The sequence below is a fragment of the Rhipicephalus microplus genome, chromosome 3, assembly GCF_043290135.1.
Source record: "Rhipicephalus microplus isolate Deutch F79 chromosome 3, USDA_Rmic, whole genome shotgun sequence".
In the NCBI taxonomy this organism is placed as follows: domain Eukaryota; kingdom Metazoa; phylum Arthropoda; class Arachnida; order Ixodida; family Ixodidae; genus Rhipicephalus; species Rhipicephalus microplus.
The window spans coordinates 270,641,978-270,657,697 of NC_134702.1; the positions used below are offsets into that span (position 1 = coordinate 270,641,978).

Here is a 15,720-nt window from a genome sequence, read left to right on the forward strand (position 1 = left end):
TTTTCCCAGCCGAACCGTTGCCGGTACACACGAGCTTTCGTGGTCATCTAGGTCTCATTTGGAAGGGTCGTTCATTTTCAATTTCACCGCCACCGCTGGTTCGCCTTGATCATTGGTTTTTCAGCAAAAACACATCATCGAAAAGCACCAGCATACGATTTTATTGGCTGCTTGGGGCACATGACAAAACTTAGGCGTCCGATTGCCCAAGTGGCGTTTCCGGCGTCTACTTCACCATCGTGACGCGCACGGACATGCGGCATTTTGTCATGGTGCTGTCGACTTCCTGCTGCAATAAAGAAGTTCTGCGCCACACTAATTCATGAAGTGGGTGTGGCGATCGTTCGTTGGCCATAAACTTCAGAAAGAGCTCTGCTGTGGCTCAGGACAAGAAGGATAACAAACTCGCGGTGGTCAACGACGGTCGCAGAGTCAGGGGCGTAGGTCTAACTCACGTACGAGCCCGTCGGTTGGCGACAACGTCGCTCACAGCGACTGTGTTTTAGAGCCTCAACAGTTACAGGATGGCAAGTAAAAAAAGCATGAGTGAAGCAACGAGAGATAGATATTTTTGCAGCGATGGTACGGAAGTGCAGTCTTATCCCTGAACGCGCCGCTGCCGCAGGTTCACCCCATCCGACGAAACGACCTCGTTTGTGTGTAAATTACGCGACTGTTCGTCAGAGTGGAATACGCCGCGCCTCGACGAACAACAGAAAAGGAATCTGCAGTGATCGTGCTCGCCGCCCGCGCAATGAAGGCTACCGACAACAGATGAAGTGCTTTTAACGACGTGTTCACAACGATGTCACGGTCTCCACTCGAACATGCGGCAGTCTTACAGAAAAAAGGAAACTAACACCTCAGCACTCATGTAGCCTCGAAATCGATGAGAGAGCGTACAAGTTCTGTTCGCGACATTTACGTGTAACTTGTTTTGGACAAGCCAAAAAGCTTCGCTGTGTCATTCGATGGATCGCGGATGACGCGTGCAACTTCGTCGCATATCGGTGTCACTACAGTCACCGAACTGATGAGCGGCCTTGTCGGCAGACGAGCACACAGTGACAATTTGCAGCAGGACTTGAAAAACGACACGTTCATGCACACAATCAGTCCGAGAACATGCCCAGTGCATAATAACTAATTAAAAGTAAGCGTACCATGATACTTTTCACGCGAAATGGCAAAACAAAGGTTTAACAGTATTTTTCTCGAAACGCGGATTTTGACTTTCCTTGTTTGTTTGTTCTGTAAAAGTGGACCTCGGACCGCTAAAGCTGTCATTTTTCCACAATGTAGCTGAATGTGCACAAAAAATGCTGAGAGCCGATTTTTAATGTGTTCCTCCAATTTTATGTATTTTTACGTAAAATTTTTTGTTCTTGGTTACAATCAACTTTATTCATTGCAATGAACTTCATTGTGCTGTAATTCAAGAAGTATACCGTAATTACTCGAATCTAACGCGCACCTTTTTTCCGGTTAAGCGAGTTCATGAATCGCATGCGCGTTAGAATTGAGTACGAAAAAAAAAAATGAATACCGTCATTCTATTGCCATCGGCATTCCAAAATGGCCGCCCCCTACGTGCGTCAGCATAGCGCGTCGGCCATTTCTGCCTATGTGTTTCCCATGTGCGGCACTTCGTACGTCTGCTGAGGAGTTCGTCATCTTGGTGTACATTAGCATCGACGGCATGGAAGGGCCGACTCCAAAAACTCGACGAGTGCACACCACGATGCCACTTTTAAAAGAAAAGTCTTCGCGTGTGCCGAAACGGACGTAAATCGGGCTGCATCGCGGTCGTTCGGAGTTCCCGAAACGTGCTAGCGGGACTGGCAGAAACAAAAGCAGAAGATTGTCGACAACAAAGATTCACGCAAAGGCTTCAGCGGACCACAGCAGCGTCGGTTTCCGCAAATTGAAGAGCTGCTCGGCGAGTATGAGATTGAGGAGCGAGCGGCACAGCGGCCCGTGACGACAGAACTGCTCCAAGTGCAAGTTATGCAGTTAGCCTTAGAAAAAGGGCTAATGCCGAGCCAGTTTAAAGCGAGCAGGTGCTGGATAATTAACTTTATGAAGAGGAAAGGCTTTTCCCTCCAAAGGCAAACGGGCATATGCGAAAAGTTGCCGGAGGAGTACGAAGAAATGCTTCACAGTTTTCAAAGGTTCGTCCTAAACTTGCGGCACAACAACGGCTACCTGCTTGGGCGAATCGGGAATGCCGATCAGACGCCTCTTTACTTCAACATGCCTGGCACCACAACTGGCGAGAAGAAGGGGGCGAAGCAAGTTCGCGTGCCGACATCGGGCCACGGTAAAACTAGAGTGCCGGCAATGCTCAGTTGCACAAGCTTCCCCCGTACCTCATATTTAAACGGAAGGCGCTCCTGAAAGGAGCCTTTTTTTCGAGTGGTGTGATCGTGTGGGCCAACGAGAAAAATGGGTGCGCGTCGATGTCTTACTTTTTTTTTTTCGTCGTGGAAACCGGGTGCGCGTTACAATCGAGGGCGCGGTAGAATCGAGTAAATACGGTACTTGTTCAATTTTTTATCAGCTGAAGCGTCGCACTTCTTAAGCTTTTCAGCATCCATATATGTTAATGACTGTCATTTTACATACATTTTTACAGTTAGAAATGTTAGAATGTTTTCTCAATTTTCTCGAAATGGCACTTTTGTACACCCTGCATGACAATTCCTGCAATATGTTGGAAACTATTACAGATAGAATAATTCTTTTTGCAGCATGAAGCTATATCTTTGCAGCACAGAACATAGGAAGGAGATATTAATTTCTGTTGATGCAAGTTTTTAAAATTATTGCGATCTCACTTGGAATGTGCATATTACTAACGTCATTTCATCGGCAAATAAAACTCTGGGCTTCTTGAAGCGTCACCTACGTCATGCACCAAAACATGTGAAGTTGCTGGCATATCAGTCCCTCATCAGATCGAAACTCGAATATGCCTCCCCCATATGGAACCCGCCCCAAACATACCTCATTAACGACCTCGAATCTGTTCAAATCGCGCCGTTCGATTCATTCACTCCCAGTACTAATACGACATCAGCATTTCATCCTTGAAAGCACAATCCGGTTTATCACCCCTCTCTGTTCGCCGCCGTATCGCCACCCTTTCTCTCTTTCATAAATTTTCTCACTTTTCTCTCAATGCAGCTCCTCACATCCTACCCCCGACATACATTTCACATTGCACAAGCCATCCATTTCAAGTGTCCCGTTATCACAACAAAACTGCCACTTTTTCAGCTTCTTTCTTCCCCTGCGCCGTCAGAGATTGGAACGACCTTCCCTGCTTCATTGCTTCAACTACCTGCCCATCATCCTTCGCGACAAATGTTACAAATCACCTGTGCTGCAAAAACTAACGTGTTCAAATGTTCTCTCTTCCTGTGTATTCACCCCTTATGTAATACCGCCCAGTGGGGTCCTTAAGGAAATAAAAATGAAATTACATGAAATTAGTCTTGTGTGACCACACCAAGGCCACATTCAGAGCTATGAAGTTTAATGTACTGTAATGTAACAAATAGTGACCCAGTTAAAAAGTGCTTCCTATGTTGTGTGTCTTATGTTTTCTATTGTTAATCCCTATGCCATTTGTAAACTTTTGACCGGTGGTTATTTTTCTGTTGTGATAAGAACAATAGAGATTGTCATCATAATTATTTAATGAACTAATAAAGCTACAGAAAAAATAACTGCATTTTTATAATCAGGAGAAAAAAGTAAGTAAGCATGCCAACTCTTACCATATTCGGTTCAGAAATAGTTGAGACATCCCATATACCCATGTCCCCCCTTTTAATGGTGAGAACGAAATCAAAGAAAGCAATACAACAGTCAATACAGACGTCACTGAATTGACACCGAACTTGAAGTAAGGTCGCGTACTCGCAGAATGGGAGTATGCGACCTCAAACATGAGTGTCAAATATGCGTGTTGATGATATCATATATGCGTGTTGATGATATCAAACACGATGCATGTCATGTCTAAGCTGTTGGCCAGCCGCGATTTTTCACAGGGCAAGTGCAAGTATAGAACACAGAGCTATTTTTGGTATGGCTGAATACTACAAGCAAGACTGATGCTAGGGATAATGTCGCCGACTGGCGTTCTATTAATGAATCGACAAAACTAAACTAATACTGGAAACACGACGAATGGGACGGACGCATTGAAACAACGCACTGAAGCACTAATCGTGGATGTCATGGCCATGATGCATCGCCTTACCAAAAGCACTGTGAAAGGACAGTGTTAGATCCAAATGTGTATTTATAAAGCTTCCAGCTTGAACCAAGATGAACTCACTCGAGCTTAAATTTTTGTGCAGCCGTGGCGCAGTAGGTAGTGTGCGCGGCCTATGTTGTCGCAAACCGAAAGGTCGTAGATTCGACTCCCATTGACGAAACTTTTCTTCGCTTTAAGACGGTAATACGTCACATACGTCTTGCACTGAAGTCTAGCAACTCCAGCATAAAAAACTTGTGTTAAAATACAACAGCTACTTTTTCAGGGTGATACTGACTTTTCTGATGAAGCCGACATTGTTGACAAGCTGCACAGATACTAGCAGTGATGGTATTGATAATGATGACAATCAAGGTGACACCAGCGAGTTTCAACATTGCAGCTCGATTTTGAAAGGGGGCAAAGTAAGCCCCATTAGTAGTCCAGGTAGTACGTGCCAATCAAAATAGGAGCAAATAAAGTAGATGTATTGCAGCCACTTTGCATCAAAGTGTACAGCAAGAATATGGGTGGCGTGAATCTTGCAGAAACGTACGTACCTAATTCAGGACAAATATTCACACGAAGTGGGCCATCAGGATATTTGCCGCTTTTCTAGACCTAGTGGAAGCAAATTCAAGGATCGAATACAGGAACAGATGCAAGCTCATTGATGTTCCAGCCAAAGACATTCTCGACCAATTCGAGTTTAAGAAGAGAGTGGCAAAAAAAAATAGAAGGATTAAAAAGTGAAATAGAGCTCGATGTTCAAATTGGTGAGCCTCTGGCAGCCCCAAATCGTAGCAAGAAGTTTTCAATAGCACCTAATGAGGTGTCACTTGACAAGCAGGGACATTTTTCACATCAAAGTTTCAGATATTATGCCGCAATGAAGATAACAGCACAGAAACCCATGTTAAATGTACTAAAACGAAGCCAATTCTTTGCCTTCTAAACAAAAATAGCTTTCTTGATTTTTAGTCTGCTTCAGCCTGATGTACCTAAGTGAGTACCTGTACATCCCTTTTCTCCTTTCAAATGGCAGCTTGATTTTTTCTTCAGAGATCCGTTTTTTTTGCACCAAGGAAGGATATTGTACACAAGAATTGCTGCATGTTTTTTGTAAAGGGGTCCAGCTGCACACATAAAATCACTGCAGGTCTTTTCCAGTGTTGCCAAGGATGTTTGCACTCATGCAGCTACATAGGATGCCCGGAGGCCATGTCATGTCGTGCTCACTGGAGCCAACGCATGAAGACATTTCAAAAGTGCTGAATTCAATAGTCATTTTACAGATTAATAGAGGCTGTGACTTATCACTCCAAGCAGGCTAAGAGTACAACAAACCACACGCATTCTTCTACACCCACTTGTTTTCGTCTAACAATCCACACGCATTCTTCTACGCCTGTTTGTTTTTGTCTATAAAACAACCGGACAGTCCTTTTCAACAAAAGCTTAATATGGCATTCATTCTAGTCACATTTCACTGTATGACGACACTAAAAACCAGAGATTTCCCGACAATGTTCCGACAGGTTTTCAGGGCTGCTTTGTAGGTGGGCCAAGCAGAATATGCTGAAACCTTTTCAAGGCTGCATGTCCAGAGGGGTGTTTACAGAGTATTCAATTACAGTAAAACCTTGTAGCAAGTGACATCCTGTAGTACGATATTTTGGATGGTTTAGCTGGAGTAAATGTTTCCCTATTTAGAAGAGAGTCTGGACACACTTGGAAGCGAAGTTGTGAAGAGCTCTAAAAAATGGCAGCATATCCACGGAGTGAATGATGGGGAGTGGGGCAAAGCATTTGTTCGTCCATTCGTTCTTGCTTCCGTCCGTCCATGCGTACGTCTGTGTGACCGTCCATGCGTCCATCTACCCGTCCGTGCGTGCGTCTGTCCGTGCGTCCGTCCCTGCGTTCGTCCATGCATCCGCGCCTGCGTCCGTTCATGCGTCCATCCATGCATCTGTCTGTATGTCTGTTCGTCCATCTATTCAGCACTCCAAGTACCACCATCTCGCATATTTTCATCATATATTATCCATATAGAAGCACCGCCATCCAGCGGACATTTCAAGGACTAAACGGGAGGTGGCACATGCACACTTTCTTACGGCTTGCGCTTCGGGTTTACTTCCCACCTTTAACCACCTCAAGTTCATGGTATCTACTAGTTCACTGTATTCATGGCTATGCGGCCCATCGCTCGCTAAACCTTTCTAAAACCAAGGAGATTACACCCAGCGAGTATAACGTAGCAACCCTTTCTTGTCAGATCGTGCTCTATGTACATGCCAATAGCTGCTAATGGGGATCGCAGCGTGCGCGTTACCTAGAGGCCGAATGCTCCTGTCTCTTATTCCCCCTTAGCAGCCATTAACATGTGCATTGAGCACTATCTCTTATTGTTCAACAACGCACAGAAGAAATCTCTCACCGGAACCACCTTGGAGGTCAAAAATTTCCCACCGGCACCACCTTGCAGGTCAAAGCGTAAGACTGGTTACATACTACGACGGGACGAACGGGTGCCGCTATAAGGAGCTTCGCCCCTAAAAACGCACGCCTTTTAAAGACAGAGGGGCCCAGTACGAAAGACTGTGCAGAACAATGAAGCGCAGACATTCTACAATCTTGCGAGCAGTTTGTATCTGTAAATGCACACCTCATGTGCTCTGCACAGGTTTACTTTTACCACCCTACCGCAAGCTCTGACCTCAAAGTTCATGGAGATTGGTGGCCGGTTCCACTTCTTCTTGGCGTCCGTCTGCAGCAGCTCGATCTCTGCACTAAGCTGGGTCTCCTTCATGCCAGCCATGCGCTTGATCTTCCACACAATGGCATTCTCGCTGGCCTTGTACTTGGCCTTGCCCTTCATGCAGATTAGCTGCACCCCACTCGTGTTCAGGGGTGTCGGGATGCGAACCTGCAAGGTGGCAGTAGAAACATCACTCGTTACTCATAGAAGCAAAATCCACAATTGCAGCTACCCACAAGGTCCAATACAGAACACCCTGATACACTAAAGTTTTAGCAGCTTTAGTCTAGTACATCCCTCAAACACTGCCTTATCTGTGAGCTGATTGGTCAGTGCATGTCACTTTTTTTATATCTCCAGCTCGCACCGAGCCTTTTGTATGCAGGCACGACAATTTGTAAAGGAAACACGGAATTTCTTTAGCAACACATGCAGCCAATGCAGAGCTATGGGGGATTAAAAGAATGTGTGATGAGAAAGATGCACATACAAATTTTGCAGAACATTTAGACACTACCAAATATTCAGCTAAAGAGACGAATATTAATGATAACAGCTGGGATTACATGTGCCAGAACCATGATACGATTATGAAACCCTGCGATAGAGAGCTCCAGAATTTCCTTTAACATGCACTGACTTGGCTTTTTGTTGGCATCTAATACCACTATTATTATGAAGGCTGCCATAGTGAAGGGCTCTGGAAAAATCAACAAGCTGGGGCTCTTCAACCTTCAGCTAAATTTACGTACACGGGCCTCGAGCATTTCTGCCATCACCGCCAGAGTCTGCAACTGAGCCTCCGCAACTGAGCACGCAATCATCAGCGAATAATCAAATCTGGACACCTCCTTCAACCATGTTAACAGTGTCATTAAGGGGAGAGCCGGTCTTGAAATGGTAAAAAATCGCAAAGTAGATTTTTGCAGAAGTGCAGTATCGCGTCATTCAAACGTTTAATAATCTTCTGGTGAAATCTGAAAGCTGTATTCAATCTAGAAATATTTTAAAAAAAACAGCGTTTTACATGCTTAGGTGGAAGCAAAATGACATAAAACAGGCTAATTACATTCGAAGTTCGCGCGCTCGTAACTTCTGGACACGGCGACCGGGCGTTGTCATCTTGGCGTTGTTTTGAAGCTGCTTTCTTTGTGCGTCTTTCCCCATCTTCAAAATGGCGGCGGTGCAGCGAGAGTGACACTACCACTCTTTTTCCGTAGGTCCCTTGCGCACGCGTGATTGGTCAAAGCGAACGTTCGCCCCGAGCACTGGCCTAATGGTTTGCCGTGTTTGCTTTGTTTTGTTTTTTTGCCCAGTCTCGCGTTCTGATCGTGCACTCGCTCGGCTCAGGCTTTCGGCTGCTCTGCGACGTTCTTCGGGTTCACAACTTCACTCCCACGTTTGAACTACTGCCATAGAGGAACATGGTAAACACAAAGAGTGGTCGATGGCTGCCTGTGGTGGCCCAAGGTCATAGGGTTACTGCCGCCTGTTAGGTGGCGCACACAAAAAACTGAACATGTACTGATCGATCACGACGTTGCTATTAAATAACTTATGCAGTAGAAATATAATGAAATAATGGGTAGAATAATTATTCGGAAATTAAAAATGCAGTTGCCGTGGCTACGGCGAGTTTGAATGCATCGCTACTAGGCCTGACCATACCTGGACGTCCTGTTGCACCGTGATCATTAGGTCGGTGATTGCACCGTGATCAATAAGTCGGTAGAATTTCGCAAAATTAAATGTTTGCCCCAGATCGCCTATCTCAGCAGTCCCTGTAGGAGCGATCAAGATGGAATATTTACAAATTGGCCTCCTCGCTTGAAAAATCAACGGCACAGCACACACATCCATATCATACGAGGCACCTAATATCCCGAGTACTGCACCCCTCTTGCTTGATTCATAGAGCCAATATAAATTCCAAGTAGGCCCATAATAATCACTGTAGGCGGCATCACCACTTAATCAGCGGCCAAAACAAATGCCCGAAGGCAGGCACAGAACTTTCAACAAGAACCACGCTGCAGCAGTTGTACGATAGCGCGAATGCAGTTGCAAATACACCATGCACACACTATAAACAGACGCGGACAGCAGTGCAACAGTGCATGCCACGCAGTTCTCTTGCGGAAGGCCATAGTGAAGTGGGCGACACACGGCTTGAAGTAGCCACCATGTTAGCCGTTTTCTTTGAGTCGCTTTGCGACCACTTGAGACAAAAAACATCTCACGCCTCAAGCCGGGTTCGCCAGCTCAGCTGAGTTCCCAACGAGCTCGAAACGGTCACGGTTTATGTTGTCATTGGCCGCAGGTGCGTGCGATCTTGTGGCATGATTCGCAATAGCCAATAGTGACATGGTGGCCTCCTCCTCCAACTCTTTCCTCCTCTGCGCGCAAGTGAAGAGGAGCGGAAGGGAAGGGCAGAACTCATGGGTAGATGCTCTCCTCTCCTCTTCTCCTATGGAATACTAACCGAACATGTCGTGAGTGAGTGGTAATGCCCTCTCCCCTCTATTCTTCTGCATCGGCTGGGCACACAAAAGGCACTCTCTTTGGCTTCCGCTGACGGGCGATAGCTCTCCGTGGTAGCGTGTTAATTGTTTAGCTATCTTGGATCAGCCGTGCGCTCTAGTGTTGTAGAAAATTTTGAAAAATGCTGATATCAACACCTAGAATACTGAAGATAATCTTCCAGCGCATTATGGTTCCGTGTTCAAGCCGAACGAATGAAGCATACATATATATTTTAACTGAGGCTAATTTATCATCACAAAACCGCAGGCTCACCACCGCTGAAAATGGCCGTGGCATTAGGAGACAGCTCCACTACGCTTCACCGTAATCAGAAGAAATGACATCAACTTCCTCCTAAGATGCATGCAAGATCTACCGAGAAACACCCACCCTAAATTTCACCTCAACCGCCGGGAACAAAGAGCCAAGGAGCTACAGCGCACCTATGGCCAAGAAGTAGGAGTTCACTGTGTGGACGGCAATGCCAACACCATCAAACATTGCTATAACCTTGCTGTCGTGGGCAGTGAGAGCTAGATCATTTTTAAGAGCAATACTCATGGAATTTTGGTCTTCATGTTGCTTTCTTTACAGCTTGTCCGATTATTCACGCTGATTCTTGCATCAAGACCCAGTAAAGTTAACAGCCTATTTAGCTATAGTAAGACCTACATTAGAATATGCAAGTATCATATGAGACCCTTATCAGAAAGGACCAATCAATCAAGTTGAACGAGTTGCTGGCCGGCAGGCCGCGGGATCGAATCTCGGCTGCGGTGGCTGCATTTTCGATGGAGGCAAAAATTTTGTAGGCTCATGTGCTGAGATTTGGGCCCAGGTTAAGGAACCCCAGGTGGTCAAAATTTCTGGAGCTCTCCACTACGGCGTCTTTCAATCATACGGTGGTTTTGGGATGTTAAACCACACATATTAATCTATTAAATTGAGCGAGTACAAAGAAGAGCGGCCAGATGTATTCTTTTAACATACTCTCGAACTAATTCCGTGACAGAGATGCTGCAACTAAACTTACCTTTGCTTTCTCAAAATACAATTAACTTTAATGTAGTACAGCACCTCATTCCGCGACCTGTCCAGAACCTACAAAGTGACTACCACAGAAACATTGAGATCCCCAAATCTCATATGAACACATACACATACTCTTATTTTCCTAGAACCATAAAAGATTGTACGGAATTGTGAAATGTTAAATGCTAATTCAACACTATAGAAAATTTTGTAAGTAAATCTTCTGAAAGCTAGCTTTTTTTAAAATTTCATTGAATGTGCCGAATCCCACAAATTTTGTGAGACGTGTATTGTGAAGCTTAATGTTCTGCAATGAATAATGTATGGATAATGCAGGTGGTGGAGCAAAATATTGTGATGGAAAATTTGTTTTTTTTTTACTATGCATTGCTTCTTTATGCTTGACATGATAGTTATGTCAGATTTTGTTCACTGTCTATATGTATTGACACACTGTGGTTTTTAGAAGATTTTCCTTGCTATTTCATGTAAACAATGATTAGATTTACGCCTCACCCCAGTAACGGCTGAATCGACCAACAGTACCTGTAAATAAATAAATAAGTAAAAATTAATAAAAAATTTTACAATACTTAAATTTTTACTGATGAGTTGAAATGTTCCTGTCGACAATGAATATGCTTGCGAATATTGTGTACCTTTTTTTTTTACGGCTTGCTCGATGCGATGGTGATTTTTCTACATAGCAATGTTTTTTCTGAAAAAACAATACACTGCAGCTTGAATAAATATTAAAGATACACATTGAATGCTCAAATTTTCAGCAGGGAGATGATGTATTATTTAAAAGCGCCTGTTTAACTGTTTTATATTGAATTTTAGGGACTGCTGTCTGAATAAACATGATTCATTAGTAAATTGGGCGTGCATTTTTTTTTTCTGCAAGAACTGGCAACAGGTGAACGTGTTTAAAATAGCCGTGCCCACGGCCTATTTGACCCTAAAAAAACAGCTAACGAAAGCACTCCCGAATAACAAAAGAAACACCCGACCTTCACACAATAATGCCGAAAGCAAAACCAAAACCACTGAGGCGCAATGGCAAGGCCGGAAAAGGAACCTTGTGACAGTTTAATGCTTACCGCTAGGAGTGCTAGCAGTCAAGTGGGCCGCATGATTCAATGAGAGTGTTTGCTCATTCCGTTTATTATGTTACTCTATGCTACTGCGATTATTGAGCTGCTCAAATGTCCGAAGACATTCGGACATTCGGAGCAGCTCAATACATGCTGCGTATTCGGAAAGAAACGACAGTGACCATAGAATGCCTGACGAAATTCGGCGAGGCATGTTCCGCAATAGCCGCTGGATGGATTGAACACGCATCTGTATTCATCGTGAACGCCTTGAATGCCAGCACGGAAGAACTCATCATAATTGCGGAATTGCTTGTTGATGCATCAAATACAGCGTCGCAGCCTACTACATCGAGCGCGTGCGCCTCGTTCAGGCATGCCTCGAGTGCTGCTGCAAGACGCATCAAGGATCATTGGTTGGCAATTTGTGTACGAAAATGCGACTTAGCACGTGTAGTGTGTACATTTTGTCAGCCCAAGCCTGGAGTGTTATCAGAAAACGCGTCGATAACTTATTGGCCGAAGAAAATAGCCAGCGTGCAGCAAGTGCGGCCGATGTGAAAAAGCACTTGACGTTAAGTCGGAAACCGAACGAAAATTTGAACTTCTCAGCATCGACACGGAACAGGGGAACTTCAGTGAGGGTGGAACGAAATTCTCTATTGTACACTTGAGTGTTTAATTACCTTCTCAGACTTATGATTTGCGCCAACTGCGGGGACAGTGTCCAAAAGCAAAAAAAAAAAAAAAGAGGACTTTAATGTCCTGGAATTGAAACAATCCTGGAATTCCTGCATCATCAAGTTTAAGAATTTATCATGAGGGACAGCATCGAAGGCTTTTCAGAAGTCTAGAAAATTGTGTTGATTTATTCGTTTTTGTCAAGAGTTGACACGAAGGAATGAACAACAGCGATCAGCTGTGTTACAGTCGAATGCCCCCTTCTAAACCCATGCTAACAATTGGTTAAAACAGAATGCTTTTCTAAATATGTAATTCTGCTGTTTATGATGATATGTTCAATAAGTTTGCAGCATAATGAAGTTAAAGAAATAGGACGGTAATTTTCTACAAGAAGACTGTCTCCCTACTTATGAATTGGTACAATGCGGGCTGTCTTGCAGTCACTCCATAGTTCTGACAACACCAGTGATGTACAAAATATTTCAACAAGAAATTATGATAAAGTTACTGTATACCTATGAAGAAATGAATTAGGGATATTGTCAGGTCAACTACAACATTTGGGTTTGAGGTGTGGCAACATAGTAACTGCACCCAGTTCCAATATAAAGCACTTGTCCCTGTCTTTCTGTCCGCTTCTAAGCGGTGCACTCTCATTTCAAAACAGTCATGTATCACCAACTCGCCCAATCAACCATATTTCCAATATAAAATTTACATCAGAAAGTTGTAGCACTGCATAGTTGTGTGAGCAATAACTAGAAATAGGAACAACACTGTGAAAACATGCATTAAAGTGATTGGCAAGTTGCAGCTTCTCAGTAACTATCTGTCCATTCACAGTCATTTGTAATATTTATTTTTCTTTTTTCTCTGCAATGTAATTTCAAGACTTACTTGGATATATTTTGTTGAAGTTTAACGAATTCTCAAGACAGGCTTCACCTACAGAACTTATGAAAGCAGAGCACATTGAACCTCTGGAGATGAGGAGACAAAAGCAGAGACTAGAATTTCTTAAGCTACTGTACATGAAAAATTCAACACTAGAGTCATCTCTATCGCCTTTACTAACCCGTACCCCGCCTCACCTTTGACAAAATGCATTAACATCCTACTTTGCAAAAACAAACACATTTAAGAATTATTTATTCCCTCGTACATTAATCAAATTGACACCATAATGGTGATTATTATTGATTTGTTCATATAGCATTTGCCAAACATATTGAATCTATTTCTGTATTAGTGTTCTTGTTTCGTTGATTCTTTCTTTTTTAACATGATCACTGTTGTACCATTATATTGCCCTGCCTGCTTCGACTACGTGTCCAGTGTTTGATAAAAAAATAAAATAAATACTTTATGTTGCGTGTTGTTTTGCCTTCATAAGCATGCACAAAGTGACAGCAGTAGAAGTTTTAAAAAAGCAACAGTAAAATAAAAAGGAATCTCAAAAAAGCCTTCTATCTCTTTCGAAATTGCGTTTCCGTTCAAACTGCCCTATATATTCAATCATAAGCGCAAGGACCATAGCGTGTGAAACATCTTCATGTGTTCAGGGTTTGACATAACTAAAACGAATCTGTTTGACAATCTTACATTGTTCTGGCAAATGAAAAGAGATTTGATTTGATTGATTTGTGGAGTTTAACGTCCCAAAACCACTATTTGATTATGAGAGACGCCGTAGTGGAGGGCTCCGGAAATTTTGACCACCTGGGGTTCTTTAACATGCACCCAAATCTGAGTACACGGGCCTACAACATTTCCGCCTCCATCGGAAATGCAGCCGCCACAGCCGGGATTTGATCCCGCGACCTGCGGGTCAGCAGCCGAGTACAGCAAATAAAAAGAGTGCAATCTGTGACTGATCACTCAGCATACCAGACTGTGTATGCCAGGCAGCTAGCTTCTCTGTTGCATAACAGCACTTGTGTTATCTTTCCTGCTTTGTATCATTCCTGCTTATCTTTCCTGCTTTGTATCAGGGGCTTAAGTCCCACATGCAGTGTTAAGATACTGACCTCAATCTTCTGCCCAATGAGAGATGGCTTGAAGTTGGACTTGAGCACCACCTTGACCTCCATTTTGGTGCGGCCCACTTCTCGGACCAGGGGGATAATGCGAAACGGGAAGCTGATGTCCTTGGTGATGCGGTACCTGCCACCAGAAGCATGCAATAGGTGCTGCTGCATTTTACATGTCATAGTGGACGACTAAGTACACAGGCATTTTGCCTCTACTGAAACTGGGACATTTGAATCTCCAGCTAGCTACCATTACTGCCACTGTTGGCAAGACCTTTTAAGGTAAGCAGTAGGGGCGCGTAAGTGCCCCAAAGTATGATATAACAGTCAAAAACTTACATATTTAGTATTTATATCCAATTCGGAAACCTATTTGGAAGTTTCAAGTATTCCAAGTGACTGAATAAGAACCTCTGATTTTGTGCATGATTGCTTCGGCTTTGGGGACATATGAATGAACATCGAGAACATATGGGCCGTGATGACTGCTACCGACGAACCCACCGAGGTACTTATACACGACAAATTTATCCCTCAAATGCACCTTAAGTAAACTGCACGATGAACTGCCTGACAGACAGTTCGTGCGGCTCAGTGGTTTAGTTCTGTTGCCACTGGTGCGAGTAAACATGCCATTTGCTGCCACGCCCTTGTTCAAGGCTCTACAATTAAATGCATGTCACTAGCAGAAATTTAAGCAGCTTGCAGAAGTCTCCACCTTTGCCTGACAACATAGTCATCGCACCTTTGCTCACTCTGGTGCTATGCAAGCGTGAATAAATGTTGCTGCACACAGGTGTATGCTGCAGTTAGGATCCCAGCAATGACTGGGTTAGCTTAGTGGGCTGCACTGCACACAACTAGGGGTGCTCGGTTCTATGGCACAGACACACATCAACAAAAGCTGCATGAGTCACCTGTGTGCTGTGCCATGATGTCACCCACTCTACTTGTTAAATCCTGGAATGATTTGATGGTAGTGCACAGTTTCAGGTGCTTTTGGTAACATTTACTGTGGAATCGTCCTCACATAAATTTGCTTTTTCTTTTAGAGCACGTCAGATGCAGATTAACAGCACAGTTATGCCAAGTTCTCATTGGTGCAACTAACATCCGCCGCACGTGCACCTGGCACATCGTTCGTGCGATTTCCCTAACCTTGCTGTTTCGCCAGCTTCAGTTCACTCCTTGGCAATGAGTGTGCCAAGGTGGTCGAGGTGGTCCTCAAAGTGGCACACTCGCCACCGACACCGCACTCTGAATAGGATCAAGTGATGGCTCCATCGATTTGCACAAGAATGCATTTTTGGGGCATCATCTTGCAAG

General features: G+C 44.0%; 1 protein-coding gene across 2 annotated transcripts in view; it reads right to left on the bottom strand.

Moving 5' to 3' along the window:
• The window catches only part of AP-2mu (adaptor protein complex 2, mu subunit), an 88,971-nt gene that overhangs the window by 13,676 nt on the left and 59,575 nt on the right, over window positions 1-15,720 (bottom strand). For both annotated transcript variants that reach the window (XM_037419487.2, XM_075891011.1), the window contains exons 6-7: window positions 14,392-14,527; window positions 6,987-7,196 (exon numbers count right to left, since the gene is read on the bottom strand). In XM_037419487.2, the coding sequence (XP_037275384.1) occupies window positions 6,987-7,196; window positions 14,392-14,527 (346 nt within the window). The remainder of the gene's footprint in view (window positions 1-6,986; window positions 7,197-14,391; window positions 14,528-15,720) is intronic.